Raw genomic sequence first — 18,380 nt, 5'->3', positions numbered from 1 at the left:
ATCCAGACACCGACAAAAAGAGGATGTTACGATAATCCTTATTTCTCCTACTTCTAAGTAATGCACTAAACAGAAATGTTACTGTGCATTGCCCAAAAATCTAAATACTTCTCCACTCTGAACCACAATTAAACATTTGTCCAGTTTTAAAATATTGGCTTGAAAAAAAAATTAAATATAGCAGTCTCTATATTTCTCCCATGTCTTTTTTTTAAATTTAAATTTAAATCAGTGTTTGATTTCATCTCTTAAATGATGAAAACTGTTAGTATTTACATTATTCTGTTGATTTCAAATACATGTGTATGTTTAGATTGGAAAAAAGTGGTCATTTTGGCTTTTTTTGAATTTGAAGCAAAAATAATGAGAGAATTTACTCATTCTTTAATACCTGTGTATTGCATTAAATTTTTATGAAAATGAATTCATTTTAGATCTGAGTATACAAAATTTTGTGGGACATACCTTTAATATTATTCAATTGCTTTTTTACGTAACATATTTTATTTATGTTTATTAATATTAATGACAGTTGAAGTAGGCAAATAAAAGTGCACACAACACCTTTAGAATTTGTATATTTATGGTTTTCATGATTTTAAGACTGACATCTTTGAGAAATATGATGCAAAATTTGCTATAGAAAAAAATTAATGTAGAATTAATTTATTGAAATTAGCATTAATAGACTATTTATTTATACAAAAATTTAAAAGTAAAATTTTCAATGTAATATCCTTACTAACATATTTTTGTTGCATTATGAACATTTGGTTTAAAGTTTTTTGGGGGGTTAGTATTTCTGTGCAGCATTAATGCAATTCAACATGTGAAATAATCTTAGCATTTCTTTACTTGTCATTTCAGAGACAGTTTCATTGATGTCAAAGAAGAAAGCTCAGAACGAGATGACACATTCCTTGAAAATGGTCACTCAACCGTGAACAGTCCCCTCTCTGTGGCAGTCAAGGGTGACGACTCCTCCAAACAAGCCCTGGATCTGTCCCCTAGGAACCAGTTTGACAGCGAGGTATCCCTGGACAGCCGGGGGGACAAGGAAGATGCAGGTTGTGAACAGGGTCTAGATCTGTCCCCCCTCTCGAGGTCACCAAAGTCCAGTTCACCCATTGGACAACATTCATCCAATCAGGACACTCTCTCAGTGCCGACATCACAGGATGTGATGATGACCAATATGTCCGAGCTGGGATCCTGACTGTGACAAGCGGTCAGAATAGCTTCTCTGTGGACAGTGTGTTGGAAACTTTTTTAACGACTTTCATTCTGTATTACAGTTCAGTCAAACTGAACCTGTTCCAATAATTATTTATGATTTCATGTATAATTTTTTTTTTTAGACCTGTCGGAGATCTTTGTCGCCGAGTCATTATTATCTCTGTGGCCAATCAAAAGTTGTCTTGTTTTTAAACATTGTTAGTTTTATTTTATTTTTTTTTCTTTGAGTAGAATATATATTCAAGTGCTACTGTTGCCTGTTATTCTTCCTTGTTTTAGTGTTATAGAATTTGGTTTTTGTTGTGTTTTGCTTCAAGTTACATAATTATTATAGTGTATTGAATTGCATGACAAGTTTTGGATTTTATTTTTCTGTTTGAAATGAACCAGTTTTCTCTCTCTATATTCCTACTTTTCATACAACCTGATTAAGAGAATAAGGCTATTTTTTTTGTACAAAATAAATAATTTTTCAGTATATTTTTTAATGTTCAGAATACAATTTCAATTATTTGATGGTTGGGATTTATTTTTAAACTTTTGCTTTGCTGTATATATTGTGTTTTTTAAAATATTTGTTTTTGTGTGCAATAGGAGAACTTATTCTCTTCTGCAATAGCATATGAAATTTTCTCGAGACAAAAGCAGAGACCTGATATCATTGTTAAGTGAATTTTACTTTAAATAAATTCACTCTCATGTTTTCTTAATTAGGTTATTTTTAAAATATTTTACATATTCAGATAAATTTTTATCATGATTTCACAATATCACATGATAAAAAGTTTTGTTTTAAAAATTTAAATGCCAAAATATATTAATAGGGGGTATTTTTCACCTCTTTCAAAATATTAGTTATTTTGGAACCATTATCTGGGGGAAAAAAAGAAAATTTAAATTATTCAGACATATGATATGGACATTACTGACTATTTTTGTCCAGTATTATTGAGATATTGCTTTAGTTTTAGACCTTTGATGAAAAATACAATATACAGTGATAAAGGGCATAATATTCATGGTACACAACTAATGTTCAAAACATGATGTATTATTTTGGATCATGTAAGACATGGTATGCCTATGGTGACGTATATCATATTTAATGTTTGTATATATGTTGACATACCTGGTATAACATATGAATAGAAATGGCATTGATGATGTTGACAAATCAGCACAGGTCTGTCTTGTCAATATGGAACCAGTATTTGAATCAGATGTACATATAACATGGAACGTGTGTTCACTCCTATCAAAAGGTCAACCGTAGGCTACAGAAATATCATCCAGCTTATTACCCAGTTCTGTATTCATTTTTTTTTCTTATTTTCCATAGATATTTTTCTGGGTCTTTCTCAAATTATGGCATCCAAGAATTTTTCTATGATTTTAATGATTTTTAAATAGAGCTATCAACTGATAAATTTTTATAACTACCCTTTGATTTCCATTAAGAAATCTAGCAGGCTTCCCCCCCCCTTTTTTCTGATATCCTGCAATGTACATAGACTCTCTTAGATAAGTATTGTATAGGTGTTGTGTATTTGCTTGTAAGGTCAAATTCTCCATGTTATCAGGGGCCAGAACCCAGACTCATAGTGTAAATGCCCACGTAATTGCTCCAGTTTTAATTTGTTTGGTTTTCTCTCCTTAGTTTTTTTGTTTTTCTCAAAATATCACCATTTTCTTACCAGACCAAAAAGAATGTATGTTATTCAGGGAGCTGTAAGAACAGCTATATGCCTGTAGAAAATGCATATTACATAATCATCTGCCTTATCTAGACATCATATAGATAAACTTATTTAAGAATAAGAATGCTGTAAGTGATTTTTCCAGAGGGAAATTCTCACCACCCTCTTTGTTCCTGACGCTATATTCTGGCTGTACGATATTTTGTTTGAGAGTTTGCCGCTGAATACGTGATGCTCAGAAAGACTGTGTGTCACTGAGGTGAAGGGGAAATAACTCCTCTTGTCATTTTTATAACATCCCTGATTCAGCTTATGCAGGCGTTGTTCAATATTCATCCAAAATGGCTTCTGTCTTGTTTATCACATGTTGCTCATATAGAAAACAAAAAGTGTAAAGCACTACGTGCATAGCGCTTACAAATCAGGGTTGTAAAAAAACTGTCCTTTCACCCATTCCATTGTGTGAATGGCCTTTAGATTTTTTATCAGTGCATACTTGATCATTTTTCCTAAACGAAACATTTTTAAAGTTACAACCATATGGAGGCCGGAGTTTTTTCGAATGTTTAATATTACCTCATTCTTTCACCCTTTTTCATTATGTCTAGTCATTTTCTCTTTGTTATTTATTACAGCTTGTATTTTCCTTCTTTTAGCACACTGTTTAAGACTTTCGCTTTTACGATCATCGTGTTTTTCATCTCAGGAAATGAAATTTTTAAAAGAAATAATCATGGTCAATCAGTTTTCATGATGACGTCACATTGTGACTGGACCAATCACATTGGTTGTTAATAGTAGGTTTCCAAAGACCGGTGCATTTCATCATCACAAAATTGTTGTATATGTTCTGCATCCCCCATGTCAGTCAGAATAAAATTGATAGTATGCTGGAAATCTTGTTTTCGTTTCTTTTTTTATGGGGGAAGGGGTAACGAGATTTGGTGAGTTCTATGTTCCATACGAAAAACGCGACCAATCATGATTATCAAAAGTTAATGTATAAATTATATAACGACAAACCTAGCATATTCTGAGTTAAATTATTCTACTGAAAGCAGTAATAGAATGAAATACTATACTACATGTATGATAAGTATTTGTTATTATACGATTATTTCATAATATAACTCTAATAGAACGTACTAAACTAATATTAAAGAATATTGATAATCCATAATAATATAACAAATTGTTTCTAAAATGAACAAGTAAATGACTACAATATAGTGACGTGTATGTCCAGATATTAGGACTATAGTAAGTCACGCCAGTCTGGGTCCCTCAATTATGCACAACAGATTTAATTTCACAGAGAATTGATTTCTCTATCAAGATATAACGTATTTAATTTAAATACATTTCTTATTGGTGATGAAAACTTACATTGTTCTTTGATCTCATGTTTTAGCTCATATGAGCTGAAAACTCGAGTGATCTTTTCTGATCGCGTTTTGTTTGGTGTCCGTCCGTCTTTAAACTTTTCAAATTTTCCCTGCCGAGTCACAGTGCCCACTGGGCCACTAGTTCACCAAACTTGGCACAATTCACCCTTAGGTAAAAATTATACTAGTTCGTTGCATTGTTTTCTTTCACGGGGATATAATTTAGAATTATTGAAAGGTTTGCATCCATTAAAAGTTTTCTCCAAATCCAATTCGCCAGAAAAGCTAAATCTTGTGTTGAAGCATCTTTTACGTAATGTTGATGCAAACTTGTTCAAATCATGATGCCCGAGGTCAGGCTCGGGCCACGGTAGGGAGTTGAAATTAACATAGGATAAACAGAGAAAAATCTTTGAAATTTTGAAATAGAGGTTCGATGTTTAACATAAGAAAATTTATTGGGAAGATTTGAAAAAAAAATAAAACAACATAATTATACTTCACTGTAATGTGCATCTTTTTAGCTAAAAGCAAATTGATCAAAGGCATGGCTATTGTTAGTCAGGTGAGCGATGTGGATCTGTTTCTTATACGGTTTAATACTAAAATCATTTATTTTTAAGGAATACTAGTATTTTCGTAGTGTTTTTTAAAAGATGTGTTTGGTTCTCTAACTGTCCAAACCCTATATCAAATATTGTACATGTCCTATAGCAAACATAGTCAAATTGAAAGGAACACACACACATACCTTCACGTAATCCACGTCAACAGTATTTTAAAAATATTTTGAGAGGATTAAATTTTGTTTCTTTTCGCAAGTTTATTTTTCAATTTGTACATGTACAATAATTTGGGCAAGAGTTCTAAAACAGACAATACAGAATATACATGTATATCTCTAAATAAAGACAATAAAAATTTTACCACATGCAGTTTATGTATTTCATCAAATGGCACATAGTGACATCTTATTATTCAAGATTCATAATCTGCTATCATGCGTCCCACGGCCACACCTCGCTCTGGTCACAATAGAAGACTAGGAATATTTTCTTACTGGACAGAGTTGGAGGAAGGGTTGAGAAATCGTATGTGTTGAGATGGGCGTCGCCGATGTTGGAACTATACATCAGAGGCCCCTTTGAGGTGACGCCAATCGTCCCTGAGCACGCTCTGTAACGAGGCGGATTGGAGCCCGCGACCAGACACCGAGCTTTACAACTTCTGCCACATGGATCGTGGGCAGAAATATAGACTTTTGATGGAGTTTTACCAACCGGCTTCTTCACCCCGACTTCGGTCAACCCAAAGGACAGGGGCTGCCTTTCATCGACTAGAGCATAGTCCGTGTAGAACCCATTGTAGTTCATCCCTGTTGCCTTCACATATACCTTGGTGGCCCCGGAACCAATATGATAACAGTTGGCATTCTTTGCAGGATTGCCCACTTTGTGCGTGATGTAGTTGGCATCGTGATACTGGTTGAAGACGTCCTTATTCATAATAGGATGACCATGGCTTATAGGATGAGCATCATAATGGACTTCGTTTGGTCGTCTGTAATAAACTATAATTGGGATGTACACCCAGTTGTCAATATCTTCCACGCCGTCGATGGTAAACGTATTCTGAAGAGAATGGTAGATCGGGGATGTCTTCTCATCAGAGTACTTGTATTTGATTCCAACCTCTCCTATCTTTTCCCTCCTCTGCTGTCTCGACTTTTTCCTGTAGCGTCTGGTCAGGTAGTAAAGATGGCGCCGTATATAATGATAGGGATAGGGATATCGTGTGTGAACATAACTAACGCTTCTCTTCTTTCTCCACATAAACCAGTTATCCCAGCCAGGAAGGTCGTCTACACCCCGCGTGGGGGCTGGAGTTGTGGTAAAAAAAGCTGCAGTGATAGGAGCTTTGTTGATAGGTGTCTTATATACAGACGATGAATGTCGTCTCTTAGGTGGTGCTGGTGGCGGCGGCGGCGGTGGTGGCGCTGCCTTTGAAGCCTCGTATTCATGAGCTGTCATTGTCATACACCGTTCCTCTCGACATACCATCACATCTGATTGACAATCGCTATTTCTCTTGCACTCTCTTTTCGGATATACGTATCGTACTAACTGGGACCATTTTAAGGCATACCCATCTTTGTTCTTCAAGTATATTTTCTTACCATTTTTCACTTCTAGATAAAAAGGCTTCATCGGTTTGTTCGCTGCATGTCCTTCGGTGACGTCGGGATAAGATGTTGGGTCCATCCCACGCTTGACCTGGTTATCTCTGAACCGCTCCCAGATTGCATCAACAAAGCAATGGTGCATGTAAAAGATCGGATCCGCCGGCGAATAGTCCAAATTATCCATAGCGCCGCCTATCCAGGCATGGACCTGACCATGCTTTGCCTCAAGGTTAACATCAAACTCGGCATCAGGGTTTGAAATATCCGACATAAACATCTTCATCATGATTTTATCTATTGTCTCTCGCTGGAAGAGCTGCCCACTGTTGGCTGTGTTTCTAATAAGGACACCCACCTTATCGTGCTTCCAGTTTTTGAAGGGTCCGTCTGTGACGGTCCCCGTACCCCCGCCCAGGAAATCTTCCGTGAACAAGACACTGGATGTAGGAGTGCCCAGTAAACTTTCGTACGTGGAGTCCCAAAATGGCAAAAACGTGTCTGGTTCGTATGTCCTCAGCTGTTGCTCAAATCTGAAAAAGTAACATATATAATCTAAAGGATAATTACAGCCGTTTACACGTGTTATTTTAAAAGAAGAAAATTGTACAGCTTATAACATTTATTTTCTAAATTGTATAGGAAAAAGAGTTTGAACAATACTTTTATTGTCATTTAAAATTTCTAAAAGTGATACCATTTCGGTATGCACTTTCTTGAACCAAAATCGTTAAGTCGAATACGCAACCTATTGATCAATTTTTAGTTCAAAAGCTTGGTACATGTAATAGAACTTGCAGATAGAGGTATATTCGATGGAATCCAAAGAACGCCGGCCCATAGTGCGCATTGGGAGCCACCTTGTTGGGGTGCAAGTTACAGAACCAGTCGTATACATTTGGCTGTCTTTGCTAAAAGAAAGAGTTTGAAAATTGTTTATAGTATTCATTGGAGAAACGATGATTACATGATAGTATTTTAGAGAGAGAGAGAGAGAGAGAGAGAGAGAGAGAGAGAGAGAGAGAGAGAGAGAGAGAGAGATTTAAGTTGAATTATACGGGATCGCTAGTGTCCGCTTTCATTGCCACCAGAGCTTTGAGGAACTTCTGTCTTTCTTCCTCTGACAGCATTCGGATTTCTTTACGGATTATTGGCGTTGCTCGTCTGACCCTGACAAAATGTCTCTTGATACTGGAGTATCTGTAACGTATTTTATGACTCCTGGTTTCTCCAATGTCAAGTTCTTTGAACAAAGATGCAAATTTTTTAAGAGTCTTGGTGTTTATGACTTTATCTAGATCTGGGTGCCATCTTTCCTCGGGGGTTTTGAACAGATATTCCTTCGTACACATGTAGTCGATGGACTCGGCTGTGTCCCGCGTCACGTTGCCCTTTTTATGACTTGTCCGTTCCAAACAATTGCGGAGTAAATGTGGCATCTTCTCTTCATATACGAGGGCGTGACACGGCGCTGTGATGTACAAGAATACCAATAAAGATTGGATCCATCCCCCTCCAGTTCCCATCCTGGTTGATATTTTCTCAACCTTTTTAACCAAAAAAAAAAAAGAAAAAGATGGTAAGCATGGATATAATGATGGCACCAACAACTTATTTCCCGCTAAAACCTGGATAAAAAAGTTATAACACGTTGCCAGATACTTTATGTTTGGAGATTCAGTTCTCAAAGAATTCTGTAAAAAAACAAATACTAGTGAACAACTTGCCCTTCTGTATTCAATCTCCAGCGACTGGTCATAGACTGCAAGACGGAGAGCACATCAACAACTGTTAGCGGGGCTCTAGCAAAACGCGTATTAGAACCTGCTTTATTTTTCCAAATGAAAGCCGATGGTGTTTGCCTGATTTCACCAAACATGTTCCTGTGTGATAAATGTACATTGAAACGATATAGTCGTACAACAACATATGGTGCTTGTACTCTGTTCCGCAGTTAGTGGATTACTGGGTGATTCTGGTGTAAATGGTCTTATAGTTTAACTCGTTCTTACAACAAAAGAACAGTTCTTTGTTTTCATAGCAAAAAGGCTAGTGTCCTTTACAAAAATTTAGGTAATTGGGAATCAAAATTTGTTAATGACAATTAAATGAGCTGAAAAAAATATAAATGTTGACTTGTCGGGTTGGTGTTTAAAGTTATCCCCAGAAATGACTGCAGACCCCTGACGGTCTTCGTTAGTAAACATCATCTTGAAAATTCAATTGTTTACTTAAACTTTATGCATTGCCATATGTAATTACTGGTACATGAGAAAATAGTCAGATGATTTAAGATGACAACTACCCTTCATCCATTTTTAATTTTTTTTTGTTACATGTCTTTGGATATAACAACATATTACGATAACGATATATTTCTAACGATTATTTTGTAAATTGTCATTTGAATTTTTAAAACTCAAGAGAGATAACCAGTCGTAACCTGTGCCCTATTGGCGACTGATTGGAAGCTTGGGGTTTTTTTTTTTGTGTTTTGTTTTGTTGTTGTTTTTTTGGTTTTGGGGTTTTTTTTTTGGTGGGTTTAAGTTACATGTATATTGTTACTGGTCGTAGCTTTTTCAGTGGGGGGGGGGGGGGGGGGGGGTGGTCAGGTGTCCGTTATTCTGATCTTTTTTTCTTTTTTCATTATTTCTTCTCCTTCGGTATATAGCTTTCCGAAAATAATATTGTAACAAAACTTTCACGGACTACAGAGGCAACGTTGTGATATCAAGAAAACAAATTAACGGAATCCAATCGCCTTTTAACTTCAAGATCATTTCGTCATTGAACTATATTCTCGACCATCTGTGTCTATACCATATTACATACTGTACATTGCCGGTATTATAGAAATTAGCATTATATATGCATATGTAAAATCTATAAATAATGACTATTTTACATTAACATATTTTGTCAGGATATAGAATCAGTTAAATTAAGCATTTCTTTTTATCCCAGCAAGATCAATCGTTTCATTCAAACACCACACGGAGCTACATGCGTTAAAACACACCTTTTCATGATAGAAAGTGTAACGTTAAAAGCCCGGAAAATCTCGGACTTAATAATATACAAAATACTAAGTAACTATTTGTTGTCATGATTCCGGAGATCCTATAGTATATACTATAGTAAGTAACTGTAGAGAAGAAAATGAAAGTAATCGAAGGTTCGACCAAAAATCTACTGAGAATTATTTGTACTTTTAAAAAATCGTCAAGTACATGTAGAGGTGCATTATAAACGTTTTCTTAGAATGAATGTGCTTTAGTAAATATATTTGTAGTTAATGTATAATACTGTATATATAAAGGGAGGGTTTTTAAAGAGGTGAGTAACCAACTAATTAACAACAAGCTTAAATTTTCAAATATTGGTTTAGCTATAAAATATTATTAAGTAGAGAAAAATCCATACAATTTGAGCATTTTGCAAATATCCTTAAACATAGATCTTCTTCATTAGAAGGAAAAAATAGCATAAAAATGGCCACGACCACCCAGCCATCTTAAATTTTTTGTAGATGAGAATGATCACCCATTTCGCTTGTTTTCCCCCATCATTTGTCGTTTATACTGCTCGACTGTCTAAACAGTGCTAAAGTGGATGTTAAAAATAATATACGTGTATCATTTATCTTATTTTAAAGAAATCTGCAGACGCTTTAGAAAATGAAATCAGATTATTCGCGAGACACACATTTTAGCGAATCACTGATCAGAATGTGATATTGGTGCTTGGCAAATCTCGCAAAATCATTACAGAAGCTTGTAGCTCCATTTGAATAGTACTCGATTTTATTGAAAAGGCATTTAACATTCGAAAGTCAATGTGTGTTTTACATAAGATCATCTTAAAAATTTTAAAAGAAGGGGTTGCAGTTCCTATGCTAATTTTCCCTAAATGAGTTGCAGATAAAATTTTAAAAAATCAAAGTTAAAGAATTCGATGTATATCTTTTTTTTCATGCAACGTTGTACATAAAGCAGTGTAGAATTTTATTTGTAAAGTTTGTACTAACTTATTTAAGAACATGAAATAAATTTAAAAATGGTAACACAGACAAATTAATGTGGCAGATCATGCGTGCATCAAAGATTTATTGTCTCTGTGTGTATATAGAAAATTTCTCAAGGGGGCTTCAGTTTGCCAGGGGGTCCAAGCTATATTTTTGGTAATTCTATAATGTAATTTAAAGAAATTTGAATGTTGTCATTGACCTCCCCCTCCTTATATATTCTCTTTTGAGAAGTGGACAGGCATAGCCTACATGGATGTAGGCTATGCCTGTCCACTTCTCAAAAGAGAATACCTCCTTACAATCCGCGCATAGGGTGGTTTCCAGCCACTCGCGCACTACCAAGTCCTATCAATCCGGAATCACACTGCATTGTGACTTAGCTATTAGATATTTTTGAATTTGGATCATTAAAACGCTTTTTTAAACATTTTGCTTTTAACTAAGTATAAAGAAATTAATTGAATGCGAGTTGTGATGTTGCTAGTGTCAGAATTTGTTCAGCTTGTTTTGTGCCTAACATGGTTGCTCATTTTGCAGCTCTTGCATTCACGGGTTGCATTATTTATATTGCTTGGCCGGGAAGCAGTAAGTAGTGTTTCCAAGTTTTTACACAGTCTGAGCGAGAAGCACGGGTTTGTCACAGTCTACCTTTGACAACGCCTACAGACCGTGTGCGGCCCTTGTTTTAAAAATGTCTTAAAGGTTACAATCAATTTAACCAACTGTTAGCATTCAATTTCCATTGGGTCGCTAATGTGTTTTACCGTTTAGGCGAGTGCAGCATTAATATGATTAAATGCACGCAGGTACATGTACATGGTTTACCAATAGATGCATCAACTTGAAAAAAAATGAACACTATAGTCTATCCCAAGATATCTAAGCAGCGCATTTGGACGATTTTTAATAAAAATACACATACATATGAAAGAAGAACAATTGAAATGGTTGAAAGGGAAAATTTCCAAGATAATTTCATTAACACATCATATTTCGCTTGGAAAAATTCACAAGAATGAAAACAGATTCCTTATGGAGATTTATAATGGGGAATCTTTTCTCGGAATACATCGCGCTATTTTCACCGTTATTATCCGGGCTTGCTGCAATACAAAATCCCCGTAGACATCACATTTTTTAGCATTGTAAAATGATAAGCTAACAGGGGCGTTTCGACTGAGAAATCTTGGAAATTTTTCGTACTTTTGAATAAACATCGTTTGAACCCTGAGGTATTTATAGATATCAAGCAATTAAGCAAAATGTGAATCAAGAATATCTTAGGACAGAGTTTAATAAAAATAGTTTAGCAGTATACATGTATAAACATTTATATTTTATGATGTGGGCGACTGATAGGCGAAGCCAATAACACAAGCACAATTTCACTGTCAGGTTATTAGAAACATGTACACTTAAATCAGAAAATTTAGTATGTTAAAGGGAGCAATAGTTTGAGTTTTATCTTTGCCAATGCAGGGACTGTCAAGTGTCAACAGAACTTGCAGTGCAGTACTTCCCACCAGCAAGCTGTGCTCGCTTTTATGTGGTCTAATTTCAGGTTACCCCCTTTTAAACTGAGGCTGTCCAGGAAGTTTTTGGGAGGGGTACAATTCTTTTTATTTTTTAAAAACATCAAAAAAGAGTACAAAATTATGGTATTAGGTTATACGGGTTTTTGTCTTTTGCATTTAATTATATTGTTCTAAATAATGTGATTAAAAAAATTCTATTTTTTGTTTTTTAATTTTTATTGGCTGTAGAAAAAGAAAATTCTAGTGTAATTCTAGATATTTTTACCTCGAGGAACCTTGTACAGTTACAGGTACTATATGGAATGGAAAATGTAAGAAAAAATGAGTTAGTATTCGGGAAAGTGAATAAAACAGGTAATTATTTTAATATTGATTTTATTTTTTCACACTTTTCCAGGTCTATTTTCATGGCATCCAACTTTGATGGCTATAGCAGTAAGTACTACTATTCATACCCTGATCAATCAAATATGAAAATACTAGTACATGTACCAATATATATTTATAGACATACCTAGTTCATTATGTAATTAATTGTCATAAAATTACAATGGACAAACTCTGTCACATATATGTACAGAAGTTATCTTCCTTTGTCAGAGAGCACAATTATATTATTTTTTTGAATTTCATGAACTACAGAACAGATATGTTTGTAAAGTTGCTTAGCATTAGAAAAAATAAGCAAAATTACTGAAAAATAATGCTGGGTATATTTTTTGTAATTGTCAATGAAATGACCATGGCGCCATGATTATACATTGACATGTGCTGCACATGATTAAAATGAAAACCCTTACATGAAATGAATGAAAAAATGAAAACCCTTACATGTTTGCTTTGACTTTTTAGCTCACCGAGACGAAGTCAAGGAGAGCTTATGCTATACCCTATATATATATATATATATATATATATCGGCGTCGGCGTCGGCGTCGGCGGTGGCGTCGGCGTCGGCGTCCGGACCTGGTTAAAGTTTTTGTTGCAGGTCCTGTATCTAAGCTATTACTTGTCCTATCTTCACCAAACTTGCATGGATGATGCATCTGGACCTACTTATGGACTTGAAAGACTTGGATGCTGAATCTGGGTCCTAAATTTCAGATGCTGGAGGAGGTTAAGGTTGTTGGACCAGGTTAAAGTTTTTGTTGCAGGTGCCCTTTGATAGCAGTATCTTAGTTACTGCTGGTCTGTACTTCACCAAACTTGCATGGATGGTGTGCCTTATGATACTGATGCACCAGACAGGCTTGAGTGCTGAATCTGAGCTATAGGTTTCGGATGCTGGAGGAGGTTAAGGCTTTTGGAGCAGGTTAAAGTTTTTGTTGCGGGTGCCCATTGATAGCAATATCTAAGTTACTACTGGTCCTAACTTCACCAAACTTGTATGGATGGTGCGTCTTATGATACTGATGCACCTGACAAGCTTGAATGCTGAATCTGAGCAATAGGTTTCGGATGCTGGAAGAGGTTAAGGTTTTTAGAGCTGGTTAAGTTTTTGTTGCAGGTGCCCTCTGATGATTATATCTTAGTTACTACTGGTCCTAACTTCACCAAACTTGTATGAATGGTGCGTCTTATGATACTGATGCACCTGACAAGCTTGAATGCTGATTCTGAGCAATAGGTTTCGGATGCTGGAGGAGGTTAAGGTTTTAAGAGCTGGTTAGACTTCCATGGATGGTGTGTCTTATGATACTGATGCACTTGACAGGCTTGAATGCATAGTCTGGTTTCGGATGCTGGATAAAGTGAAGTTTTTAGGAACAGGTCACATGTTTAATAGATGATAGTACTATTTCAAACTTGCATAGTTGATTTAACTGTAATATGAATGAATCGCAGAGGTAGCTTCAGATGCAGAGCTTGATCTCCATTATCAAGGATGCTAAAAAATAAATCTTAGTTATTACTGGTCCTAACTGCACCAAACTTGAATGGATGGTGTGTCTTATGATACAGATGCACCTGACAGGCATGGATGCTGAATCTGAGCCATAGGTTGCGGATGCTGGAGGAAGTTAAGGTTTTAATTGCTAGTGCCCTCTGATGATGATATCTTAGTTATTACTGGTCCAAACTTCACCAAAATTGCATGGATGATGCGTCTTATGATACAAATGCACCTGATGGGCTTGAATGCTGAATCTGAGCCATAGGTTTCGGATGCTGGATGAGGTTTAGTTTTTTGGAACAGGTCATATGTTTTATAGATGATAGCTTGCATAGTTGATTTAACTTTATTATAAATTAAATGCAGAGGTTGCTTCAGAAGCAGAGCCTGATCTCCATTATCAAGGATGCTAAAGAAATCTCCTACCTCACTCAAACCAGCTCGATAGATAGATGTGTTTGTTGATAAATGATATAACATGATTCCTATGATAAAGTATTGTATGATATGAAACAATATTGTTTGATATGATACAATATGATATCATATGTTATATTATAAAAAGTTATACGATACGATATGATATTGTATCAATTTTTTTGATATTTTATGATAATTATGATTATGTATCATGATATTGTTATGTATAGTATTGTATATTATGATACAATATTGTATAATATTATATTGTATTTTTAATTTATTATTTTATCACATGATACAATTACATAAGATATTGCAAAATATTATATTGTATCCTATGATACAATATTGTATATTCTATAATATTGTATCATACAATATTGTATAATATGATATTGGTTTCAGTAATATAGAATAATATCACATGAAATTGTATTATATGATATTGTAATATTATATAATATTGTATCATACAATATTGTATGATATGATATTGGTTTATATGATATATTATCATATCACATGAAATTGTATTATATGATATTGTAATATATTTTATTGTGTCATATGATGCAATATGTATAATATAATAATGTATTTTATAATATTTTACCATATCACATAATATTGTATCATTTGATAAGATACAATGTTGGAATCAAATTATATTGTATTATATGATATAATATCATATAATGTATCAACTATGTTTCAGTGTCATTCAATACAATAACATTCTATATCATACAATATAATATCATGTTTCAGTGTTATGATGTATTATGTAATATGATATTGTAATATGATACTATATTGTATTATATTTTTCGATATTGTATTATGTGATCAAATACAATAAGGTATAACACAATACAATGTCATATCATACGTTACAATATCAAATCTCATTATTGTTTATTACGGTATTTTATTTATTATATGATATATATTATATTAGAAATATGACATGATGCAATATTTAATTTTATATCATTGTATTGATTAACATATGAACATATGATTATCATAAAAAAATTTATCAGATGATATACGATATTTTGTCAAAACAGAATCCATGGATATCCAAGATCATAAAGTATGATTTTCATATAAAATGATAAAGGTGGTCTTATGAAGGTGATGTCTCATAAGGGTGATGCTCCGTCTCGGTGAGCTTAGTAATCTATGATTACCTATGTTTGCATTGTGCTATAACATTTTGATTTCTAAAGAAAATTTTTGTGATACATGCATATTGAATCAGAACTTCATTTAAGAGACATAATGACTCAGCTTGTGAAAGTAACAAATGTATGGAAAATAGAAGGTTACAGGAGCTTTATACATTCATCATCAATTGACAGCCATTAAAATTTCAATATGAGTCACCAAAAAAAAGTGCAAAATGGGTTCTTTCAAAAATAAGTATTCCTGTTATAGATACTAGTATATATGTATGCATACATGTGCATTTTGTATGATTGCAGATGGGACTGCTGATGTTTGAAGCAATCACTGTCTTTTCACCAAGCAGTTCTCTGATACCATCATGGCAAAGATCAACCAAAGCCAATATACATGGTTACATGATGGTAGCATCCCTATTTTCTGCCATTGCAGGATTCATTATAATATATTACAATAAGGAAATCAACAACAAAGAGCATTTCACCACCTGGCACGGCACAATGGGGCTAGTGACCGTTCTCTGGGTCTGTGTGCAGTGTTTTGGTGGAGTATTACTGAAGTATAATAATCTGGTAAGTTCCTGGAAAATTCGACTGGCAGACATGAAACTCTATCACGCCACTTCAGGACTGTGTGCCTTTACGTTAGTCTCCGTGACACTAGTGATGGCCCTATTCTCTGATTGGTTCAGCAATGCTGCCGCGGGAACCACGTGGTGGGGAGTGTTCGCCACACTTGCGTGTCTGTCGTTGATGGTCATGCAGCAAATCACCACCGCATACTTACCTCAGTCTCGCATCGTTAAACCTAAGCCCATCACCTCTAAACAGGGTAAACGGAAAGAGAAGAAGAAAGAAAAGTAACTCTTGAAATCTTGCTCAGGCTCTCCGCTCAAATATATGTGGCTTTACTCATTCAGAATACAAAATGAACATTTTAACATCTTTTCACAAGCTTTATTTTAGTCCCGATATTTGGCTTTATACCTGTTCATGTTATTTTAATAATAACTTATTTTTTAATCCAAAGACTTTTACATGACTTTTTTTGTACTCCTTTGAATGAGTAATATTTGTTTCATGATTATTCAGTAAATTATTTTAGAGGATGAGAAGGTTTTGACTAGGAAATCATTTGTTTGATTTTTGTTTTGTTATTCTATGTTATTTATGCATAAAACACAGAGCTATTGTTTGTTCCAACACTACACATTTTCTGTAAACAATTTACAATCGTATCTACAGAGTCTGGTTGTCAATTGTTTCTTTACAAAGAGATATATCGTATAATGGACCTGTCATGTTCATCAAAAAAGAAGGTATGAAGTCCTTTTAAAAATTCCCTATACTTTTGGTACATGTATTTGAAATTTCTTTCTTTCATATTAATTTTGCCATGTTGGTGAAAAATATTGTAAAGGTTTTTATGGAGGATTTCTTGAACCTTGAGCTCTGCTTGCAAATATTTATTGTCTCAAACCGTACAAAAGAACTATAGGTACAGTTTCAGTCATAATTTGCCATTTTAAAGTGATTTTTTAAAAATGTCACAAATTATGAAAATTTAAAATTTTGATATTTACACAAAAATAGCAAAAAATTAATAATCTATTGATAATTACCTGATTAGACTGTTGTTACATTTGTGTTATAATTTTTCAGCTACAGTAGCTTTATTATGAAATCAAAAAAAAATCCAGTTGGGGACTTCAGGTGTCATTGTTCAGTGAAATGTATTGTGTGTGCAGTATTGTATGACGTATTTAATGTCTGATGTTAAATTTTCATGACAGTGTAACCCTCAGTTTCAAATACCAGTACTTACTTGTTATTGAAGATTGGTTTGTATGAAAACATTAAATGTTAAGATTAAGAATATTAGCATCCTGTGTCTTGTTGATTTATCATTTTAAAGGACTATCTGAATCAATGTGTGTGATGTTGAACTGAAATTTGGATCAAGGGTAGGGAAAGTAAACTGAAGAAAAGATTGTTTCAATTTCTGGAATAACTGGGGAAACTTTAAATTATTATTTCATGTGCGTAAGTTGCTAGAAAAATTAATTTATTATTCCTTTAATGAGTATTTTCTGATTTGAAGTTTTTATAAACTTATTCCGGGATTGAATATTTGGAATAACTTAAAGCAATATGAGCTGTATTTTTTAGAATTTAATTTTGCTGCAAAAACCTGCTAGTCATGATTAGTGTGCATGTAAATTAAACTCTCATGATAAAAAGGTTTAAAATACTCATTAATTTTCATCAGAAGAAAGATTTCTCTTCCAAGGAATATATAGCAGATCAATTTTTGTACAGGACGACAATAATTTAATAATTAAGGCTACTTTACGGCTTTTCCAATAAAAATATGGCTAACAGAACTTTATCAACCATGATATTTTGTCATTTTATTCGAAAATAACATTTTTCGTAAAAAAAAATTTCAGCATGAAAATTGCAGCTCATATTGCTTTAAAGGATAATCTGATAAATAAATCCCAATACACTGATATAATAACCAATCAAATATTGATAAAAGGTCATATTCATTTCTTTTAATCTTTCACTTTCCAAATACAATGCGATTTAAACTTGAAAAGATCATGTAGCTATGAACAAACAAAACTCTAGATCGAAATTTAAAATATACACGTAGTACCCCCCTTCTTTGTATGAAGTTGTAGTTTCTAGTGATTCATTATACATCTTTGGAGAGCTTGATCCACCTTAGACGACTTTGGAGAGATATTTATGACAGTAATAAAAAAAAAAGAACGTTTTCAAGCTATCTGTTGCAACTAGCGACCGCAAAAT

The 18,380-nt window shown here is 34.1% G+C and overlaps 3 protein-coding genes across 9 annotated transcripts in view; 2 read left to right on the top strand and 1 right to left on the bottom strand.

Moving 5' to 3' along the window:
- The window catches only part of LOC105322369 (forkhead box protein P1), a 43,293-nt gene extending 39,463 nt beyond the window's left edge, over nucleotides 1-3,830 (top strand). For all 6 annotated transcript variants that reach the window (XM_011421033.4, XM_011421030.4, XM_066082223.1 and 3 more), the window contains one exon: nucleotides 868-3,830. In XM_011421033.4, coding sequence (XP_011419335.3) covers nucleotides 868-1,216 — 349 coding nt within the window. In that variant the 3' untranslated portion in view covers nucleotides 1,217-3,830. The remainder of the gene's footprint in view (nucleotides 1-867) is intronic.
- A 1,300-nt stretch (nucleotides 3,831-5,130) lies between these two features.
- LOC105322370 (uncharacterized) lies at nucleotides 5,131-8,319 on the bottom strand. The gene is made up of 4 exons (XM_034450021.2): nucleotides 8,225-8,319; nucleotides 7,556-8,044; nucleotides 7,296-7,408; nucleotides 5,131-7,030 (listed from the first exon to the last, which is right to left on the bottom strand). The coding sequence occupies exons 2-4, from the start codon at nucleotides 8,021-8,023 to the stop codon at nucleotides 5,317-5,319; spliced, it is 2,295 nt and encodes a 764-aa protein (XP_034305912.2). The 5' UTR covers nucleotides 8,024-8,044; nucleotides 8,225-8,319; the 3' UTR covers nucleotides 5,131-5,316.
- Nucleotides 8,320-10,996: 2,677 nt separating this feature from the next.
- Nucleotides 10,997-17,445, top strand: LOC105322371 (transmembrane reductase CYB561D2). Of its 2 annotated transcripts, none has more exons than XM_011421038.4 (3): nucleotides 10,997-11,109; nucleotides 12,457-12,494; nucleotides 15,864-17,445. In XM_011421038.4, the coding sequence occupies exons 1-3, from the start codon at nucleotides 11,043-11,045 to the stop codon at nucleotides 16,425-16,427; spliced, it is 669 nt and encodes a 222-aa protein (XP_011419340.3). In that variant the 5' UTR covers nucleotides 10,997-11,042; the 3' UTR covers nucleotides 16,428-17,445. The 2 variants fall into 2 exon arrangements, with proteins under 2 accessions (XP_011419340.3, XP_034305913.2); XM_034450022.2 differs by lacking the exon at nucleotides 10,997-11,109 and adding an exon at nucleotides 11,128-12,349.
- The last annotated feature ends 935 nt before the right edge of the window (nucleotides 17,446-18,380 follow it).

This window comes from Magallana gigas, chromosome 4 (assembly GCF_963853765.1).
Source record: "Magallana gigas chromosome 4, xbMagGiga1.1, whole genome shotgun sequence".
NCBI lineage: Eukaryota > Metazoa > Mollusca > Bivalvia > Ostreida > Ostreidae > Magallana > Magallana gigas.
The sequence above is the reverse complement of the archived record's forward strand: the minus strand, read 5'-3'. Positions and strand labels throughout refer to the sequence as shown.